The sequence below is a fragment of the Amphiura filiformis genome, chromosome 14 (assembly GCF_039555335.1).
Source record: "Amphiura filiformis chromosome 14, Afil_fr2py, whole genome shotgun sequence".
NCBI lineage: Eukaryota > Metazoa > Echinodermata > Ophiuroidea > Amphilepidida > Amphiuridae > Amphiura > Amphiura filiformis.
In genome coordinates this window covers 20,831,870-20,855,669 of record NC_092641.1, presented here as the reverse complement: position 1 = coordinate 20,855,669, position 23,800 = coordinate 20,831,870, and the positions used below count along the sequence as shown (strand labels likewise).

General features: G+C 37.3%; 1 protein-coding gene across 1 annotated transcript; it reads right to left on the bottom strand.

The window, feature by feature from the left end:
• Nucleotides 1–1,095: 1,095 nt before the first annotated feature.
• Nucleotides 1,096–23,553, bottom strand: LOC140169266 (acetylcholinesterase-like). Its single transcript, XM_072192522.1, has 7 exons — nucleotides 23,397–23,553; nucleotides 21,612–21,689; nucleotides 10,804–10,922; nucleotides 8,841–9,008; nucleotides 7,091–7,725; nucleotides 4,538–4,719; nucleotides 1,096–1,223 (listed from the first exon to the last, which is right to left on the bottom strand). The coding sequence occupies exons 1-7, from the start codon at nucleotides 23,536–23,538 to the stop codon at nucleotides 1,096–1,098; spliced, it is 1,452 nt and encodes a 483-aa protein (XP_072048623.1). The 5' UTR covers nucleotides 23,539–23,553.
• Between the last annotated feature and the right edge of the window lie 247 nt (nucleotides 23,554–23,800).

The following is a 23,800-nucleotide window of genomic DNA, read 5'->3' as shown; positions in this document are numbered from 1 at the left end:
TTAAATCATATTGTTGCTGCTGCTGTTTATTAACAGGTTGAGGTAGCTCTGATTGTGATAGGCCTACATGTACTTGTGATATTTCAGCTGGGTCTCTTTGTTTTTTCATTTGTGTTTCACCGTTTTCACTGGTACTACCACACACTGGCTTGCTGTCTAATATAGATGCAGATGATAAAGGCTCTCCTACATTGTGAGTCTTGTGTCCACTCAGGCGTGAAGCTGCACCTAGCTGTAGATGAAAACTTTGCTCCGACTGGACCGGCCCCTGTTTCACGTCATTTGAAGACACCGCTATTTTTGGTGATTCTACTGTTTCACATTTCATGCCTCTTTCACTGGTTGACATGAAATATTGCTGCTTACATGTATCTATTTGGTCTACATTGGTCGAGGCTGACAGCTCCACCGGAGACTGCTTATCATTTGCAGCGTCACTATACACACTATACATATCTGTTTCCCTTGGACTTGGTTGCAGCTTCATTTTTGACTGCATTTTACAAGAAAGGTCTATTGGTGGCGTGTTGTTCGAGGGATTTTTGTTACCTGCAGCTTGATGTAACATTTCTGACTCAAATACGCTGTTGCTTTGAGACAACCAACTTCTTACCGCTGACAACCTCTGTGCCGGTGATGGCTGTCCAGTGTCTATTCCTAATCTTGCAGATGCCCCCGACTGCGATGATTCTACATGTATTTCTTCCAGTGCTGCTAACTTTGCATCTTCTACCTTCATTTCAGTTCTCATTTCAAACCTCCTTTTGGTGTTTGATTTGCGTCTTCTTCTCATTAAATCTAACTCCTCCTCTTCTATGCGTACCCTTTCTTGCAATGCCTCTGCACGGCATATCATCTCCGCCTTTCGTGTCACTGCCCTGCTCTTCTCTAATTCATAATATGACTTAACACTCTCATGTCTACTCCCTGATCTACATGATCTACTACTTCTTCTACTTCTGCTGGTAGAACTCATATTGATTCATAGGCCCTCGTATTGTTCGCTTGACAATGCTATTTACGTGACGTTCATTTACAGAGTTTTTAACTCGATGTAGTTTCTAATACCACATTGGTGAAGGTTTCTAAGCTTTTCTATTTCATGACGAACTTCAAGAGTTCAAACCTTCCTAACTCATACAACTCACTCAGCAACGACCAGGAAATCTTGAGAATACACGCTTCTTGTTCCATAAACACATTTAATGTCACCATAACTTGCTCTATATGAAGCTATTTAAAGTGTTTTTGAAGGTTAAAAACTCGTATGACTTCCCGGCATCTTGGCTGAAATCTAGGCAATCACCGAAGGAACGATGCATCGATCAGCGATCGATCACTAATCAAGGCGCAATGCCATCGATGCACCAAGCAAGGCTCATTGCACTAGGGCGAGCAAGCAAAGTGGGGGATCTGACACTAACAGATTGTATTGTCCACCAGTGGCGTAACTAGGGTGGGGTGGGGGTGAGGGGGGGGGGGCAAGTGGGGCGATACCACTAGGGGGCGCCAAATCATAATGCCGATGCCATTCCCAGTGCCCCGCGTCTACGATATTCTCGGGTGGGGGAGGGGGTAAGGGCGCCAATTTTGTTTCTTGCCCCGGGCGCTACCATGCAACCCTAGTTACGCCACTGTGTCCAACCGTCAATAAAATCAAACAAGATTAGATCTCTTCAATAATATTGATGAGAAATATTATTTTGTATCCAATCCTGCATCTAGGGCCCAGTAATCAATCAAATTGATCGTGTATGGGCCGCATTACTGTTTTACCATTTTCCTGGGAAACGGCGAGTTCCAATAATGTTGTAACGCCGATGCGCATTTCATGGCTTTGAAATGTACGACGAGGCTTATGGTTAAATACCACTAATTATAATTTACACGGGTTTCAATGGGAAAATGGCTAATTTCGGGTGGAATTTTCTCATATTCAGAACTCTCACAGTTCAATGCCACTAATATCAGGTGAAACTATATGATTTAGATGACAAATGATCAAAAATTCAACATAGGTCTGACCTGAGACTTTTCTTGTTTTAACGCACTGAACCGTAAACACCTTAAAATGACAGTGCGCCCTCGAAGCTGAAAGTTACAATATGGTAGGGCGAATATTTACTAAAAACCGAAGCCGTGCGTATGAATTTTGGTACTATTACAACAAAAATGTCATATACAGTTAGCAGCCTGGACAACCGATTCTTTAGAAATGCTTAGTCGCGCTGAAAGTCGATCGATACATGTTAAAAACAGCACAATTCAGAGATACACCTTTTTGCTATGAAATTAATTTTCTCGGTCAAATATAAAGCAATATTTTTTTTTTTCTTGCTTGGATATACATTTTTTTTACAAATCCTGGTGTTAAAATTAAGCATCAAATTGTGTCTTTTAGTGTGATATTTTTGATTTTTATAGGCCTTCAGTTCGCCCGCGAGCTTTTTACGGAATTCATTTTTAGCGTCTCAAAAGAATTTAGTTTGCTAAAGAAAGATATTTCCCACCTCTGTAAAGCACATCGTGTGGGTCTATATATTATAGTTTTGTTAGAATTTCCGTTTTTATTATACCCTTTTTCACTTCATACTCCGAAAATGTCTAACTCAGTACTTTTATCTCGAGAGCAACCAGTAGAAATGGCACTTAACTAGTCACTGGCATAACTTATTTTTTCAAACCAAGGCATTGAAATCATGCATTTAGAGGACATTTGCCAAAAATCATCCAAGATAGCCGATATGGCACAAAATCAAAATTGCACTAAGTAGGTGAACTTTTTTTTCACAACCAAGAATTTCAATGTTATTGGGTTTAATATGACCAATTAGTAGGTGTATGTAAACAAAATCTTAAGTTTTGAAGGTCATTGACTCATTCACAACAATAGAGATTATCCTCATCATGCTCATGTGTATTCCTGTAGTATTCCTCATTCAAACCAAAGTAGCACTCAATACATTATGAGTATCTTTGTTCAAACCAATTCAATGCTTGACCTCGGAGTTACCTGCATGGCTATCGCGGGCTATTTTGAAACAGTTATAGTTGCACATTCAGGTACTTCTTTTGAAAGTCCTAAACAAGGTATAGCCAGCAGCAAGTTGTAGATGTTATAGGCCTAAATATAAGAAAACGTTTAGGGTTAAGATCAGGTGAACAATACATCGAATGAGCACGAAACTTCACATTTATGTTCAGAAAGGTGTCTTCTTAACATGATTTGAAAGGAATATAAAAATTCCAAAGGAAAGCTGGTGATTTAATTTGTAACTCGAGATCTACTTGTTCAATTTTTTAACCGTTTTACAGAGGGTATGATAGAGGTATTACTGGCAACTCTGCCAAATTACAGCTCAGTAGGCCACGTTTTTCACCTGATCTTACTGATTTGAATATTTTGTGCCATTCTTGAGCAGTGCTAAACTCAGCCACTGGCAATTAAGCGCACTGTGGCGATGGACCAATTTTGACTCGCACTTACAGAAAAACAAAATAAGTTATGTTGCTGTAATTTGCAAGATAGTTACAAAATATAATTGGCAGTAACTTCCCAAATTTTACAGAAACATATTGAAAAATAAAAGAATGAGATCAATTTAGAAATGTATGTGCAAGCAGTGCACAGTTGAGCTCCCTGCATGTCTATGGGAGTGTTCTAATCAAGTTGATGGTTCATTGGTCATCCCTAGTATTAGCCTTAGATTTCACTCGTTGATTTTGAAAAATGGTCAGCCGGCAGTTAAAATGGTGAAATGAAAACGCAAATTCTGACAAAACTATGATATATCGCTCACGGTGATGTGCGTTAGAAAGTTGGGAAAAATCCTTCATTAGCGAACTATCAAAATCGAAAATCTTACACTAAATGACTAAATTTCACGCCTAAGTTTAACACTAGAATTTGAAAAAAAAAATACAGCATCAAGCACTACAATTTTTCCTGACATTTACTGAAAAAATGAAAATGATTGCTTTTCATTTGGCCGAGAAAATTAATTTTACATCGAAAAGGTGTAACTAAAAATTTAGCTCATTTCAACACCAAATTCGATCGTTTGTATTGCCTCATTAAATGACTGAGTGAGCCTTGCCAAACAAAAGAATCGGTTGTCCAGGCTGTTAACTGTATAATGAGAGAAAATGTACCATTTTGAAGCATCAAACTCTAAAAAGTACTTGATAAATTTCAGCGATTTTAATGCAGTCTTTTTGAATGCCATGAAAACAAATAGTTACTCGCCGTATTTCAATGTATCGCCTAGGCCTATGAGTGGTATTTAACCTTATGGGATTTACCAAAAAGATCAATCGCTACTGAAAGAGAGATTTGCTGTTTACATCATCTTATTTTTGAAATAATTTTGTTTAATTTTTCGAACCATAAATTTCTGAAAGCGCAATTGTTTGTGTATCTTTAATTTGTTTTTTATTTATGAAAGTATTTAGAAAATGTGCTATTCTAATAGAAATTCCTTATACGAAAAAAGAAAGAAAGAAAGAAAGACTAAAACCACCAGTTGTCTCATCTTACCTGAAAACGTTGTCAGTTGTATCAGATAGTCGTTCCAAAAGTGACATTCATCTGCCCTTCCTCCTCTACCACTGGTAAGATTCACAGCAATATCTTTGTATTCTAAATTGGGAAAGGAATATGCTGACCAGGCTCTGTCGTCATCGTAGGGCAAGGAAGCTTCAGATTCTTTATTTGGATTTCTATAACATTTGTTAGAAAAAAGTTGACTATTTAATTTTCAAGCAATATATACAGTCATGGACAAAAGTTTGGAATATTTTAATTTTTTTTGCATAGGCCTGTTTTTAAGTGCAGATTTCTTATCACCAATTACCCCGGCAGTCATGCAAAATGAATCACGGGTGTCTGCCAAGGTCTTAGGTACCATTCCATACCACACAATACCTAATGTAGGACAATGGCTTCTTATGCCTGACCAATGAACCATCGGGCATACTTTTCGCAGTTATTTTAGCGATATGATTCATAAGGTTACATTGGCTTTTATGAAGAAATCAGCTTTACTTTGTTGCATCTTTCTATTGTATATGATATTTCTGATTATGAGGTACGGGTTGAGCGCATATTTATACGCCCGCGTCATTGACTTAGGTAATCGCGGCTATAAACAGAAGGATATTGGTGCCGCTTTCAGAATTACAAAAGGTGCAGTCTCTCAAATTTTGAAGAGACGTCGAGAGACCGGAACTTCTACACCTAGACCAAGACAACCGTCAGGGAAGCCCGATATATCCTGAGACTTTGCCGCAATGGCTGCACGAAGTCTGCATCGCGGCTACGAACAGAATGGCTGAGGTCCATAAACGCGCCTGTTACCAGGACACATGTGAACAATAGACTGGTTAGTGCAGGTTTTCGCGCAAGACGACCAATAAGAAAGCCGATACTTCTGCAACGACATCGGCATGCGCGCTTGCTTTGGCCACAGAGACATAGGGATTTGACAGTAGGCCATAGGCATAATGCGATCTTTAGAGAAGAGGCCCGGCTCCTTCTCTACAGACAAGATGCCCGATTCAAGGTCCGAAGACAGGTTGGTCAAGCCCTGCTTGAGGATTGTATCCTTCCTAGAGTCCAGGGAGATGGTGGTGGAATCATAGTATGGGGGGCATTCCACAGTAGTTCGAAATCACAACTCTAAATGCTAGAAGGACACATGAAACAGGACCAATCCCTGCATGTTCTTGATACAGTTATGCTTCCGTTCACAAGAAGAGACTTCGGGAACAATTTCATGATCAAAGATGACAACACCACGACACACAGAGCCTTACGCGGGAGGGAATTCCTTGAAAATGAGAATGTAGAACACCTGGACTGGTCGGCTTTGAGCCTGGATATGAACTCTATAGAGACCTTATGGGCAGAGGTATCCTACAGGATAGGTAACATAGACAACCAACCAATCACCCTGCAGGAACTTAGATACGCCCTCATTGCTTGCTGGCGAGATATTCCACAAGGGACCTTGACAAACCTGGTCCAGGGAATGTCACGTCGTGTAAATGACCTTGAGCTGGCAAGGGGTGGACACACCAAATATTGAGATGTGTTTTCTCAAGCAAGAGACTTATCTATATATATCACAGTGAGAGTTAGAGTTTTTGTTTAAACAATAAAGTTTGCTAGTGTCTTTAAACTCATTTTGTGATACAAAGAGACCGCCAAAAGTGTTGCGATTGTGTGATCCTTCCATTGTAATGCGCTTCCTCAGGTAATTCTTTGTTTAATTGACAAGCTGTGTGATGTAAACGTCAAAGGACATTCATATCTTTCAATTAAATTTAACTGAGCACTTCTCCAGAACAATAAATATGTGTCTAATATGATTGAAAACTGCATTTGATACAAATATAAAAATATTCCAAACTTTTGTCCATGACTGTAGAAGCAGACTGGCTACAATTGAGACCACTTTTTGTATGATCGAAATTTCATTTTTAATTATACGCCTATTTAGATTTTTGATAATACATGATCAAGGGGAATGAGTTGGATATCGCTAATATTGTTTTTGAGATATTGAAAAAATACAGTGTTCAAATTCTCTTGTTTTATATTGTGTTTAGCCGTTGATAAATTGCTAGAAAAACTGCCAGAAAATGATGTAAAAACTTCTGATTGAAAATTGCCGAGATGTGACTCATTCTCCTTGACCACGTTACAATTGTGTAAATGTTTTTGGTCATTGCATTTGTTGGAGGAGCATCAAAATAGGAGGTCCATGCTGATTTTCTACTAACCGAGCTACTATCTGTAGAGATTATGATTATTATAGGCAGTCGAATTAAAACTCTTTATGAAGAGCATTTCGCTTATTACAACGGCTAATAATCTTTTACGCACTTGAAAAAGACGAAGATCAGCTGTCACTACCTCTCATGAATGCAAAACAGGTGACCTTTCCCACTATCTTTTCTAAATTGAGGACTCAATTACCAGCCATGTACTGTAGTATGCTGCTATTTGACGACATACGATAGTTTTTAGGTTATTTACTATGGTTAACGTTCCTGTTGGAAACGTATGTGAATATTACAAACACCTTACCCGGTTTTGGCAAAGTTAGTCCAGTATTTCATCACATGTTTTGACAGCGACATCTCTTCTTCGGGATACTCGTTAAATTCAAAAGCATCCGGCGGATAAAATGGGTATCCGAACACAAAAGGAAGCTCTTCGATATGGCCTGCACCCCACCATCCTGTACCAAACTCGTTTTTCAAATAACTTACACTCGGGACATGGGTGAAATAGTATTGGTAAACATCGTGTTCACCCGCCATGGCGTGTGCTCTTGTTTCCATGGTAGCAGGACACGCAAATGCAACATCTCCGGCATAATAATTCCAAGCGTCAAAGTAATCTGCTTCTGGGTCATCAGCGACCGACCAATTAATATATTGCTGTCTAATGCTGTCCTCAACAAGGTCATTTTTGTAAATGTCACTTATAGTTAAGAACGCGCTGAGTTCTTTGTCAAATGTCTCTCTAGATACACACGGTGCTGTTGAGCTGTTTAGATACTGACGTCCGAGTTCCGAGCCGGCGATATATAGTGTCCCCTCGTCTTTATTGAAGCCGTGAATGAGAGGACACTTCTTGAAGTTGCTATTTTTTATAGACGTCAAAGGTGCCTCCACTAAGAAATTGTTGTCCACGCAAGGTGCTGACTCATATAAGATCTGAAAGTACATATGGAGCAAGATCATGATTCAGTCTTGATAATCAATAGTGGTCACAATTGTGAGTAGTCTTCAGAGTAGTCTCAAGAAGTAGTATTAAGAAGTGAATTTAGCCGTTACGCTGACTCGATCTGTATGTGTTTTGACAAATGGAATTGTACAGTTTCAGCGGTTTAACCTAATAGATGTGTGTTTCTTTTTTAGTATATTTCATTTTACTAATCGATTCAATATCATACCAGTCAGGAAGAAAGAAAGTTTGAATCACAAGGTCAGTTGTCCAGAATAAATTGTCGCATTCTTGTATGTGTCAACAATATTCTCAGATTTTCATTCACTTAAGGTATCTGGAATGAGCGTTTTGAGCGTTTCGACAGTATTTTTTGTGGGACATGAGAGCACATCAGACATATCGAATTGTATTCTGAATACGAAGAATGTCTTTCTGATATCAAGTATTTTTCATTTTTGAAATTCACGATATAATACAAATTTTATGACAAATTATTAAAATTTGATATTTATCACATTTTTGATATATAACAGTCCTCGAAGTAAATTTGATAAATCTAATGATATATTCTGAAAGTGTATGTAGCTGGGAGGAAAAGCCGACGATCAATTGAAAATTTTGACCTTTCATATTGAAGATATTGATTTTTCCCCAAAAGACCTAATTTTTTTTTTTGGTGTTTTGGGAAAATCTTCAATACGAAAGGTCAAAATTTTCAATTGATCGTCGGCTTTTCATCCCACCTGCATACACTTCAAGTATTAACAATCAGATTTATAAAGTTTACTTCAAGTACTGTTAAATATCAAAAATATCAATTTTTAATCATTTGCCATAAAATGTGTATTACATTGCGAATTTCAAAAATCAAAATTATTTGATATCAGAAGGACATTCTTCGTATTCAGAATGCAATTAGATATCTCTGATGTGCTCTAATGTCCCACAATATATACTGTCCAAACGTTCATACCCGAGCCCTTAAGTCTGGACTTTCGCATTATAAAGTTGCTATTTTCTTTTATTTATTTGATTTCAATGATTCCCTTATATTAAGAGCCACCTCCTACTAATTAGAGTAATGAACGGATATGATACAAACCTCGTTTGCGGCCGCGTTAATAATCTGGGCATCTACTTCGAGCATACAAGATATCAGTTCTTGTGTAGTAGTTGCTGAACACCCTACTTGTTTACCAAGCTTAAAAGCCATTTCACGCTGTTCTTCCAAGTCTGTTTTAAAGGTCCACGAAGCTAACAAACTGCCACTCTATGATAACGTAAAAGATGATTGACTTATAAAGTTGTTACTTTCTTATTCGTTATTTGTCTTATCATTATCATCACCACCATCACAGTAATCATCAATATCAACATCAACATGGTCTTCGTTATCAACTTATCATCGTCGTCATGGTAATCAATAGCCAGGATGTAAGACTCACAAAATTGGGTGTTTTAGTCTCTCATGGGTTCTTCTAATGGGTTCTTATTTTCAGTTACGAGTATTGCAATCATGGGGTTCCAGTTGCGTTGTGTATGTTATAAAAACGCAATTCACGCTTTCCAAACTTTCCGTCATTTCTATTCTTCATAATTAGAAATATTGTATTGGCTTGAAAAAAAACTTGACATAGATTGAGCTGTATAGACGCAAAGTAGACTAACCAGTATGTAGGTCAAAAATGAGATAGATACACTACACTGTAGATTGACGGTCAGTGCAAGTCCCTATTCCTATTGCATTGTATTCCTGCAATCTATTGACAAATTAAAATCTTTATCAATAGAATGAGATACTCTTTGAGAATCCCGAATAGACAATTTTTTCCTCTAAACGTATGATACAAATAATTATAGCTACAGTGTGCCTATGTTTTGTGTTAATGGGCTATCCTGCTTTTACACCTTTTCTTGTTTTGGGTAGAATATTTCATGTGAGAAGGTTTTAAATTTAAAGCCTTAATGTACGATCTTTTTTCAGAATTTACCTTTATTTTTTTCAAAACCGATTTTTGGCATATTTGTAATACTTACACATGTTCTAACTTAAATCTATGAGCAAATCTGTCAAATTCGCCCTATTTGTAGTAAAACGGGATGATTGTCTGTTGGTCCGACATAAAATCATATTTTTTAGATTATGATTTTATGTCGGCCACGATCGCAAACCGTAGTCTCCTACGCGGCCAGTTTGGTTACGCTCACCAAACTAGTGAAACTCTGAGGCCGCACTCGCTGTCCTAATCCAAATAGTGCGAGATGTTTCGAGTGATACAGGTGAAGTTTATGATGTTGTTTCTTTGCAAATTGCCAATGTTTTTCGTGTCCAAATGTATTGGGAACTTTCCTAATGATTGCATATTATCATTTTGGAAAAAAAAAGAAAAAAAGATCGTACATTAAAGCCATATTATAACATTTGTTGAGGAAGACGCCCTCACTGAATTTTTAAAATTCCTTTTTTTACACGATTAAATTGTACTTTATTATACCAATATACCCTGCAAAAATCAAGACTCTAGGAGCTGTAGTTTTGTCAAAATGCGAGATTTTCAATAAAACGCCGGAATCCGCGCTTTATTATTACGATGGAATTATTAGTCGAACGCATACACGATGTTCATAACACACAGTACGTACGGCGTGCGGGACGGTGATATACACAACAAAGGGTCGTACCACAACATGACCGAAGGAGTGGTACGTATTGGCGACATGTGCGCTGGTAGTAAATTCCAATTTTCTTTGCTTTGCCGTAGTTGTTCGGCTCCAAATTAAATTAAAGGGGATATATCTGACAGTAAAAGCTAACATTTTATGGCAAAGAAATGCTAATCTATTTTGTTTGAAAATGTTATAATATGGCTTTAAGGCTTTAAGTCATGCACGGACAGTTTATTAAACAAATCTGCTTCTTCTGGAGAGCTATGATTATGTTTGAAAACGATCCAAACATCTATACAGCTCGATTTGTGGTGCACATAATTCTAATATTATACTTGCTTACATGCCGGATATCAATTTTCGAATATTAGCATACAAAATACAATTTGTGTCCTTACTTCTAGAATCGCCTGGTGGAAAAGGTCACGACTTAGTGGAGAAAACAAGTGTGCAGACACACTGGCTGCGCCTGCGCTCTCTCCAAATATGGTAATCATGTTAGGATCACCTCCGAAAGCTAAAAAAACAAAAGTAAAAACAATAGAAAACAAGAAAATCCTACATAGGGGTCTACAAAGTTGTATAGGAATCAACCAGCATTCCAAATATTAGGAACTCCAATAAAGTTATAAAACGAAAAGTGATGGAAGCTATAGATTCAACAATTGCTCTTTTTTTAACGTTTGAGGTCCCATTGACATGTAAACATAATGAGTGCACATGTACAGACCACATTGTGCCTGCACATATGTGACCGTACAGCACGAATGAGCCGTAAATGTCCTCAATTGTATTCTGAGTTACAGTGTAAAATGGGCATGAAGGTCGTATTCATAGGTATTTCAATTTGGTGCTACGTGTACCTCATTTAATGAGATACACGTAGCACCAAATTGAAATACCTATGAATATGACCTTCATGCCCATTTTACACTGTAACTCAGAATACAATTGAGGACATTTACGGCTCATTCGTGCTGTACGGTCACATATAACTAATCTTATGCATACATGATCAACGGGTTCTAAATAAAGAAGACATGCTTGTGCACATTAATTATACTGTACCTTCGCGTATTTTCACTGAAAGGTCATAATAAAAACATGGTACCTTATTTATTATACATAGTCTTACTGTAATAATTGGCAAAATTATTTTCTTTGCTAAATATTAATGCCAATATACACTTTTAAAATCTTTCTTCAAGACACACTTCATTATGTAGACTGTCCCACAGTCTCGGTTCGGTCCGGCCTGGATAATGGAACGATACATAATTACATAATAGCCTATCAAAATGTGCCATAGTCCTTCACCCCCCCGATTCTAAATACACAGCGCTCAAAACCAATTCCCAGCGCCCAAAATCAATTCCTCTTTCTACACAAATTGATGCCACTACACTAATCACACCTCCTATATTGAACGCTAAAATTCAGTGACCGCTCCCCACGCCGATTTTTAATGCTATGTAATCTATATTACCAGTCGTTCTCCATGGACCCGAGGGAGGGTCTATTCATTATGCCGAATTAGTTAGACACAGATATTACTCTATAGTCTCATGTTGGGAGTAACGCCATGCTGGATTTCACAGTGGCGGATTCGAATCGTGCGCGCTGACCTAATCTCGAGGCTGAGGGGCGTATACATACGTGTAGAAGGGCGACCTGTCCGTATTATGTTGGATTAGAATCGGCCACTGCAAAATCCATAATGGCGTTACTCTCAACTTGAGACGAAAGACACTATAATTTTATTACTTTTTACATGTGCATGGTTGTACGCCTACGCGCTTGTTTGCACGCGCCATACGGTATATAAGCATACTTTTTTGTTTGATTCTTTTTGCTTGACTATTTAACGAAATCTGATAATAAGCTGGAAATATTAGGAAATATGTCTCAATTACAATGGCGCATTAAGGTTACGCTAAATTTCTATGGTTCTCGTCCTAATTTGGGCTGTACGTAGCCACCTAAACCAATTTTTTTCTCCAGAAAATAAACATCGTAGACCTAAAATCATAGGTCATCTCGGAGCTAACATTCTAAGCATTATTATTAATTATGATTTATTAATCTAGCTCATACACAAATGTACTTTGTCAGTGTTTCAATTTTGTTCACGTCACGTGAGCATGAAGATTTTTTTGACAGAGGCCATAATTTAGTGATGCATGCCCCGATTTTGCTTTTAATTTGGCTACAGATAATAAACAGTTCAATAAAATAATGGCACTATTCAGCCTGTATAAAGCTTATTGTTGATTTTATTTTATAAGCTTAAGCATTGACAAAATTTGCATGGAATCTGGTACCACTTGTGGTCATTTTTTGTAACAATAATATTGTTTTTGTGTATGATATTATCGCCAGAATTTTTAGCTACATTATTTCTATGATACCTTACCATAACATATGTGGTATGCTAGTGTTACTAGGATTCACCAAAAATGAAATATCTGGGCGTTTAGGCACACTCCGCTGTCATTTTGTGACGGTTTTCAATTAGCGAGTTACGGCCACTCCATAAAATACACGCCGAAAAAATCGCTCTTTCATCAACATCTTTCATTCTGTTGATGTCAAAATAGACATGACGATTAATGAATAGCGTTACATGCTAATCAGTAACTTACTTCTTACCAATTTGGTCCAAAGATGTCAAAATTTCAAATTATTTATCCTCCGGACACTTGATTTGAATTCAGCATTTCAGCGTGTTGATTTCTGAAGAGGTCACAAGGTCACTCACGTTGTGTGCCCTGTGACAACTCGTATCTAGTACCAACTCGGCCTTATTTCAATTTGACCCGCTATCGGCGCTATGTCAAACAACTGTGTCCAATTTTCTTTGCCATTTTCTTCCTCTCCCGCACTCTCCTTCAGTCCCTCTTGCTTTCCCTCTCTCTTTCTCTCTCTCTCTCTCTTTCTCTCAGAAAATATATAATTAATCCATAGGGCCTACAATATGAAATCTAATAGGGCTAAATAGTATACGTAAATAAAAAATAAATAGGCATAAAACCAATCTTTAAAAAAATATTAAGAAACTGGCATTTTCTTATGGGGGGGTCCCAAATATACGGGGGGGGGGGTTGTAAATTTTTGGAAAGAAAAATAGGGGGGTCATAAAATTTTTAATGACCAAATGTAGAGAATCTGAGTCACAAGATGATTACAGATAGTGTGTTTATTTAATTTAAAAGGACCGATTTCAATGCAATTTTAGCCTGTTAAGGGGTAAGGTGTATCGGTGATGGCCGGGAAGGGGGGGCGCAATTTTATTGGCGCTGACTTTTTGTAAATTTGGGACCCCCTTCCAAAGAAACTTCACAGCCCCTAAATACATGAAAGTAATGCATGAGAAAAAACACATGAAAACTAGGCCTAATAGGCCTATACCTAATGGGTTGTGAAATAGGCCTAATATGGAGAAAAATTTTAATGGCTTTTGAAAATTGCAAAAAATACCCCCCCCCCCCGCATGGCAAAAAAACCATGCAATTTTTAGTAGGCCGAGAGGGCAGTGGCGGATTCAGGAATAGCGCGACCATCGGGGGGGTGACTGAGGGGGGATGTGAGCCTCGAAAACGGGGGGGGTACCAGTGCAGGGCCTCAAATTGCAAAACCTGTGTCTTGATGACCTACTATCAAAATGATTTTGCTGGAACAAATTCGCACGAATGGAGCAAAAAGTTTTAATGATATTAAAATGGACCTAAATACTGGCGCTTATATAGGCCTACTGGCTTGTCAATCCCAGTCCAACAATTAAGGGGGTGAGACCCCTCAACTTTTTGGATTGTTACAAAATTCAGAGATGCACAGACAGACCCCAAAAAATCCTGAACTTGCAAATCGTAGCGAGCGTAGCGAGTGGAGCTGTCGCCCAGCACGGCCGGGGGATTGGGGGCCCGCTCAAGGGCCCTGGTGGGGTAAGCCAGATGGTTTCTGCACATTTCGCACCACAGGAAAGGACATTTCAGAGGCTATTAAAAAAGAACATTTCAAGGCTCCTGGCTTGTTCATACACTTTTAATAACAAGTGCTTATATACTTCTTCCAGAAAACATGCTTTAAAGTTACGAGTTTCCTATACTTTTATGCACAAGAGACACTCTTAAAAAATTGTTTTTTGGTTTTATTACATGACCAATATGGCTGATGTTGAAGCAGAAAAATAAGGCAATAATTAAACATTTTTTGTGCTTGGTATCCACTGCTTCCCCCACCCCACCACACCTACCGGCACCCCATCCTGGGCTTTCACGTTCAGTAAACATTTTAGCAGATTTAGCACCCCAAAAGAGACCATTTTTGACATAAAAACCGGAGTGTTTTAGACTTTTTGAAAAGTTTTTTGACCTAATATAATATTAAACATGGCCTACATGACTGAATTTGATAGTATAGGCCTATAATGCGCAATATAAAAACAATGATTGTCCCCCCCAATCGGGATGTGGGAGGGGCCCACATGGGGTACTTATGCATGAAGAATACATGGTATGATATATAAGAGTAATTTGTAAAATTCGGTATGTTAAACATACAGCGTGTCGCTACAAATTGGGATTTGAATAGTAGGCCTATATCCCAAGGGAAATACATACACACACTCACTCACCCCCACCCAACCTACCCCACCCCGACGGCCACACAAAGCGAAATTATACAGCTAAAAGGTCCACATCAAACCTTTGACCCAAGTTTGCTTCCATTTAGACTTAAACATGACTTGATCTTAGAGTATACATGGTATACATACGCCTATACGGCATCAGTCCATGCAGCAGCATCTCAAACGTCATCGTTCATTAATACACATTGCATACTTCTTACTAGGGTAATATTCATTGAGGAAAAAGAGATGAGTTTTTGAACGCAAAACCCGACAGCAATCAGTGGCATGCTGGTCCGATAATGGACTAAAATTCATCAATTTTTGGCATGAAAATGTGTTCTCAATAATATAAAACTTTGATTTGGCCACGATGCCAAAAAAAATGAGTACCATTATCTAGCCGAGTCATCCAGTCAGGGTTCTAAGGAATTTTCATTTTAAAATTCGAGATTTTCTCAGATCCGGAAATTTGATATATATAATGCGCAATATAAAAACAATAATTCATCATTATTTGACCCCTCCTCTTCGGGTATGTGGGAGGAGGCCCACACCAGGGGGGGGTAATAATGTACATGCAGAATACACTGTATGATAAGAGTAATTTGTTGGGAAAATGAGACCAAAAATTGCTCCCCCCGCCCGCCAAAAATCGCTTGTCCCCCCCTCTCGGCCCGCCAAAAAATCGTTGCCCCCCCCCCCATTGCACATGCCAAATTTTTGGGATGTCAATTTACCAACTTTAAATGGTCTTTATACATGTTGCGAGCGCAGCGTGAAGGAAAATTTGCATTAAGCTTTTCCGTACGGTTTTCCTAAGCATTGTTTTATGTGCCAAAATTCACTTGCCCCTCCTCTCGGCCTGCCAAAAATTGCTTCCCATCCCCTTTCGGCTCGCCAAAAATTTCTTGTCCCCACTAATTTTACCTTCCCCCAGGGCTCATAATTATTGCACAGCCTTTAGATGTCCCCATTTTCTCTGCTAAAACAAACAAAATAAACATGAAACACCCACCCCAACGAACTAACTAAACAGAGCGCTACAAACAAATACATCTTGAAACGCAAGCCCGTCGGCCGTTCGTGCTATATAAAACATGAATGTGATAGGCCTACCCGAAACGATTCTGTCAATCAAACTCCAGCACAGCCCGTTATTGGCCAGGATTTTAGTGTGAGGAATAGGCCGAAAAGACAAATTTTATCCCAATTTGTAAATTTCTTATCTCATTTTTAGTCATTTTAAGGCCCGGTTTTAAGGACTCTTTGCTGTTCCCATGTATTCCTTAAAATTATCTGTGGGGATGATCCCCACCGACTCCCCTGGGTGCCCCACTCCCACCCAACCAATCACAGGCCTCAAAAAATATTGACCGGGCCGGTCGGGTTTTTTCTGGCTGCATTACAATAGGGCAGTGTCTTTTAGGCCGAATGCGTCTTGGGTCGAGCTTGCAACTGATGATCAGTATAATTGCATGAGGCTGACATCTTTATAGTATGTTTTATAGAGATAATTGTGTTTGCGCATGACAGGTGACAAGCTATTGTTTGTCAATCAAATTTGTTACCAAGCATCGGTAAACAAATTTAACAATAGGAGCTGACTGAAGGTGACAAAATAAGCTAAAATGGTCATTTTACACTTTTTTAATTTTTTTTAATTTCACATGATTGGTATGCATGTTTTCTTACGTGTAAGATGATAATATGTTTTTTGAGTTGACAAAGCCATAACAGATTTTGTTTAACCTTAAATCCCAGCAAACACAAAACGTTTTCGACATCATTCGCAAAAGGTTATAAAAGGTTGTCAGAAAACGTTTAAATGTCGGGTTATATAAAGGGTATATTAAGGGTATAAAACGTTTTCATAACATTCAAAATCATTTTTTGATAATCTACTGTTCAACAAACAAAAATGTTTTACAGAAAACGTTTAAATGTCGGAAATATAAAGGGTATAAAAACGTTTTAATAACATTCCAAAAACATTTTTGAAAACTTGATACAAAACATTCTAAACAGAATGTTAGTTTGGGGTTGAAAAAATATTTTGCGAAAAATGTTTGCCCAAAATATTTGCAATAACGTTTCAAAAACGTTTTCATGACCTTTATATAACCCGACATTTAAATGTTATTAAAACGTTTTGAAAAAACATTTTAAGAACATTTCTGTGTTTGCTGGGTGCAAATATTTTAACATAATGTTATTTAAGTGTTCACAAAATATTTGGCAAAAAATGTTTGCAAAAATAGTTTACAATAACATTTTTGAAAACATTTAAAAAATATCGTTGCAGTGTATTTTCATACAAAACGTTTTCATGACCTTTATATAACCCGACATTTTAATGTTATTAACAAGGGGGCGCAACACTAAATAAGCGTCCCATAGGATAACGTGTGATTTCGGCCTACTTCGAGCGCCATTCCTGGCGTCCCTGCAATACTTGGCAAAATAAATTTGGTATCAAATTAAAGCTGTGTTTCTGTAGATTCCAAAACTTTTGTCGGCATATATCGATGACCGTTGACTTTTTTCGCTATTTCGCGGTGCAAAAAATATGGCCTAAAAATATACTAAATTCACCACTCACATTTCAAAATCGGAAGTTGTCTTCATCCGCCACAGAGAATTGCTTTTGAGATTAAATGTCCGGTTTTTTCTGCATCTTATCATTGAAGACACTTGTCGAATTCATATGAGCTGATTTTGAGTGATTTAAAGTGAACATGTCGGTAGATATGGTCGCTACAATCTTCTATTCACTATGGACTATATTAGCCGAATTTCGTTCTTACATAAAATGCGTAGTGATTTAGTGTTGCGCCCCCTTATAAGGATTTAAAAGTTTTCAAAATCCACATTTGTCACTTGTTAATTAAACTAGAGAAAATTTGTAGCTCAACACCGAAGATTTCATGTCTCTGCGACATTTCGTTCAAGAGAAATGTTGTTTTAAAGATCAGTGCCGAAACGCGGAAAATCGCATATTTCGACTTTTCCCCCAATATGCGAGAGTTTGTACAAAACTCACTAAACTGGTGACAGACAACAATTTAAGCACGTCTTTGAACCAAGTTTAATTTCTTTTCTAGATTATCTGTCTTGCCATTTTGTTTTGGAAAGCACTTGTTAATGAGTGTAAAGTATAAACACCCCCCCCCCTGTTTCAGTAGTAACAATTATGATCTTTTTGCATAGGCCTACTGAATATGCAGCCATACGGCTTCATGCAGATTAACAATGTCTATTAACTTTAAAACCCGTTTTTGAGCCTTTTGAAGATTTTTGGGTACAATTTCTAGACTTTGAAGGCGCCTGCTAGGCCAATAAAGCGTTTTTCCCAATAAGAATTCATCAGGGTGACTTTTGTAATACTTGTTTATCATCATGATTGAAATAGAACACATTTCATGAAACGCATTTCTTATTTTGCGCGAAGAATGTAAAAAGAACGCGTTCATAGCGACGGCCGTTATAAGGATTTAAAAGTTTTCAAAATCCACATTTGTCACTTGTTAATTAAACTAGAGAAAATTTGTAGCTCAACACCGAAGATTTCATGTCTCTGCGACATTTCGTTCAGGAGAAATGTTGTTTTACAGGTCAGTGCCGAAAAGCGGGAAATCACAGATTGCGACTGGGCCCCCAATATGCGAGAGTTTGTACAAAACTCACTAAACTGGTGACAGACAACAATTTAAGCACGTCTTTGAACCAAGTTTAATTTCTTTTCTAGATTATCTGTCTTGCCATTTTGTTTTGGAAAGCACTTGTTAATGAGTGTAAAGTATAAACACCCCCCCCTGTTTCAGTAGTAACAATTATGATATTTTTGCATAGGCCTACTGAATATGCAGCCATACGGCTTCATGCAGATTAACAATGTCTATTAACTTTAAAACCCGTTTTTGAGCCTTTTTGAAGATTTTTGGGTACAATTTCTAGACTTTGAAGGCGCCTGCTAGGCCAATAAAGCGTTTTTCCCAATAATAATTCATCAGGGTGACTTTTTGTAATACTTGTTTATCATCATGATTGAAATAGAACACATTTCATGAAACGCATTTCTTATTTTGCGCGAAGAATGTAAAAAGAACGCGTTCATAGCGACGGCCGTTACAAGGTGTGTAACACTTAATAAGCGTCCCATAGGATAACGTGTGATTTCGGCCTACTTCGAGCGCCATTCCTGGCGTCCCTGCAATACTTGGCAAAATAAATTTGGTATCAAATTAAAGCTGTGTTTCTGTAGATTCCAAAACTTTTGTCGGCATATATCGATGACCGTTGACTTTTTTCGCTATTTCGCGGTGCAAAAAATATGGCCTAAAAATATACTAAATTCACCACTCACATTTCAAAATCGGAAGTTGTCTTCATCCGCCACAGAGAATTGCTTTTGAGATTAAATGTCCGGTTTTTCTGCATCTTATCATTGAAGACACTTGTCGAATTCATATGAGCTGATTTTGAGTGATTTAAAGTGAACATGTCGGTAGATATGGTCGCTACAATCTTCTATTCACTATGGACTATATTAGCCGAATTTCGTTCTTACATAAAATGCGTAGTGATTTAGTGTTGCGCCCCCTTAAAATGTTTTTATGTAAACCAAAAGCCAAAATATAACTTATTAAAAACGTTTTTAAAACGTTTTTGTGTTTGCTGGGATAACCGCTATTTAATGATCTCAGCTTCAAGTCAGAAGTATGAGTTTTTGTACCCAACAAAAGTCAGTCTATGAGTGTACAAACATTATTTCGGTTAAAAAACCATTATTTCCAAAAGAGCGTTTTTGACTTATGTAATTTTTTGTGATTGGAAAACCCCATTGACTTTACACACGGCATGTTTTTGGCGTGTTGCCAAGTTCTTCAAATCAGCTTAATTTTTGAAAACAAGTAATTTGTTTAAATGTGATTTTCTCTCCTTTATACCCACTGCATAAATCTGGTTTTTAATTTATTTTATTGCAAAAATGCTACTTAATTAAGGACAGTAATTTTTTTCCAAGATATTGGCCTTAACAAAGGAGATATAAAATGGTAATGTTAGTACTTTTTTCAATTTTCTTGACTTTTTCTAGAAACACTAAATTACCTAAATTCTAGAATTTTTTTGGAGCTAACTATAGGTCCAATTTCAACAAACAAGGTGTCATATGAAAGGTAATCAAATTTAAAAATTCTCTCGCCAGCTTTTTTAAATTAAGTGTTTCTATATTAAGTTATAGGTGTTTCTAAATTTCCCTAAAATCAAAAATTTAAAAATTAATTTTCTATAAAATTAAACACTTTATCCAAAAAAGCTGGCGAGAGAATTTAGATATTAAGCTTATACACCATCCCTGAAAGTTTGGAAACCATAGCACACTCCATGTTGGCAAAGAAAATTATAATGTGGAAAAATATAGGTAATTTTCAAAAATTAAAGAAATACATAAGAAATGGTGAAATTTTTATGAAACTCTAAAAATAGGTGGAGTGAAGACTTATCTTTAGTTTGTTGTAAGTTTTAAATTAATACACAATTCCAATTTGCTATTGTGGCTATTTTGCTGCAAGCTTGATTAGCCGTTCATACTACCTTAAGCATGATATACTAGTGTGAAGTTGTGTTGGCTTTTAAGCGTTTGGTCACATTACGCAAATTATCTCACGGTTTGCGGCTGGGGCGGTTGACTCATTCTCCTTCAGTTTATCTCCAAGGTATCTACCCTATGCTGTCGCAGAGCATAAAACAGACTCTCGCCACAATATTGACTGGTAATCCACAAAGGTATTGGCCAAGGATGATAGAGAGTACCACCGTTTAGTGCGAGAGGCCATCCAGATCAAGAAGAAATCGCCAGAACTAAATCGCGATCAAGGACTGGAATTGCCAACCTTATACAACGCCCTCATTCGACCGCAAGTCGCCAATGGTCAACAAAAGGGTAAGTTCATCACAACATCTTAGGACTTGTTCTGATGAGGATGTGTGTCACACATCGAAAATTCAAGGTTAGTTGATTTTTTATGCTGAAAGTCAGTTTAAACTTTTAGAAAAAATACTGAGGAAACGAAACATCCTACATAATACAAACTATTATTTTTCTGATTTATCACGGAAGGACCAATAATTTGGGACAATTTTCAACAACATTGGAGCATTTTTAGATTTTGCTCCCTGTTGTGCCAAGATTACCTTTTTGCTCACAAATCCATAACCATACATCGCAGATAGGTCAAACTATATTTTCTGAATCTTTATTACTAGAGAAACACATTGCGTGTGTTTTTAACCAAGTTTGAGCAATTTTGAAATTGACCTCTGTGTAAAAAATCAACGACATTTTCCCATAAAATAAGGGTGCTGTTGAAATGCCTCCATGGCCTATAATGATCAGCGCTATAAGTACTCTATTTCTCCTAAATGCAGCAAATTTAACATGATTTTCACATTTGTTACGGGAATTTATTGGACTATTTGGAATTGTTTCTGAAGATTTCATGATTATGTGTTGATCCAATAGCGACGTGAAAACTCCCAATATCGCATCGCCACCACGTGGGTCTATATACTCACCCTGTATGTTAGTTTTTATCCAGCGAAGAGCTTCTACTTGATCCAACAAGCCATAGTTACCTGGTGACGCCTCATCACCTAGAAAATAAAAAAAATCAATTCAACAGATAACAGACCTAGCAACAATGTTCTATAACATGTATAATGAATTCTCGCTATTCACAATAAGGGCGCCGCCAGTTTGGTTTGCGATCGATACTCATCGTGAATACATTAATAATGTCGATTTGAAAGTGCACATATTAATATTACCATCTATCGATTTGCTTGTGACAATATTTTTTATATTGTCAAAATAAAATATTGTCACGTGTTCGATACTGTAATAGCATGGTAATAATTTTTTCTCTATCGATTTGTATAATGCGGACTTGATGTGACCTTTTCCCATGATACATCACGATTACATCGCAAAATCCGCTGGCGGCGCCCTTATTGTGAATAGCGAGAATTGAAGGTGAGAGAGATGGCAGGAGCCATATGTTTCCAGTTTTAGTCTTTCGACTAAAATACTGCAGTGTAATCCTTAATATTAATACATTGATCATAATTATAGTATCAAACTGAGTCAAGGAAGCCAATAATCGAATTTAAACTTCCTAAGTCCTTGCGGTTTGCAATTTTGGGCATTTCCCCCCTCCGAGAAAAATCATGTACATGGGGCATGACAAATGAATGGAAAGATCTAGTTATTGGTGATGTGGTGATACGGGTATCCATGAGTGTGCCTTTGGTGTGAGAACCTGTTGATGAATAGCTGTCCGGAGTTGAATACAGGCCGAGTCAGAATTAGTTCACTTTTCTTTTGGTATGCTGTGGTTTTGTACAGTCCCTATAAGAAATCTGCTGTAAATGAAAATATCACGGGGAAAGAGTGGAGTCTGACGTGTTAAGGGTGGGCGAGGTATTGTTGGTCGAAGAAACCAAAAAATCGATTGTCATTATCGAAATCAATATAATATTGAAAAATAACACTTTGATGTTTTGCAAGAGTGTTTTCTACAAATCATATACTTTGAAAACTTGCTTGATTTATTGTTGCTAATGAGTTATGTATGTTTTACAAAAGTGTTGTTGTTTCGGCCCTCTTTGCAACATAACTCAAGAACCACAGGATCTACAAAAGTATATCTGTGATATTTGGATTCTTCTACACGCTCGCTATGAATTGAGCAATGCAATTTATGTCAAATCTCACTACCATTCGCAAGATGCTGTGAACTACCAAATCGCAACAATTTAAAATAGTTGCTAACCTTAATTGAAAAAAAAAAATACAATAAGTCTTTACAGCGGATTCCTTATAGATTTCGTACAAAAGCACCACAAACACGAGTGTACTTCCTTGTGAATCAGTATGTAAACGAAAAATGTGCAAAGGAAAATCAATAAAAATTCATCCACTTGCTTGAAAGTTTTATCTGCACCAATTAGGCTATCTTCTTCTTCTTCTTCTTCTTCTTCTTCTTCTTCTTCTTCTTCTTCTTCTTCTTCTTCTTCTTCTTCTTCTTCTTCTTCTTCTTCTTCTTCTTCTTCTTCTTCTTCTTCTTCTTCTTCTTCTTCTTCTTCTTCTTCTTCTTCTTCTTCTTCTTCTTCTTCTTCTTCTTCTTCTTCTTCTTCTTCTTCTTCTTCTTCTTCTTCTTCTTCTTCTTCTTCTTCTTCTTCTTCTTCTTCTTCTTCTTCTTCTTCTTCTTCTTCTTCTTCTTTAAAGACTTACTTAATAGAACATTAACACCAATCCGCAATGTATTGAGGCTCGCCTATAATTATTCTGTCGCCGCTTACCTGTTGTTAGGAAACCAAAAACTGTCAACCTATAGTTGATTGTCACGAGAATAATATCTCCAACACTCGACAAGGGCACACCGCTATAGTACCCAAAGTATCCGTTGCCAAATGCAAATCCACCTCCATGAATAAAAAACATAACTGCAGCATCAACGGGCTGAAAGTCACAAGATATCGCTCAAAATAAGAAACATTAATAACCTGGGAATCATAAATAACAAGACAAAATGTGTGTTCTTTTTCAGTTATCATTCATAATGCTTAATGAACCTTAATGCTTATATAATTTGTTACCATTCTAAAATTATCATTACTATTTATGTCATATAACAACATGTTACATCATTTCTAACAATAGCTAATCACGTCAACACAAACCAATTAGAATCATTCACCTGTGT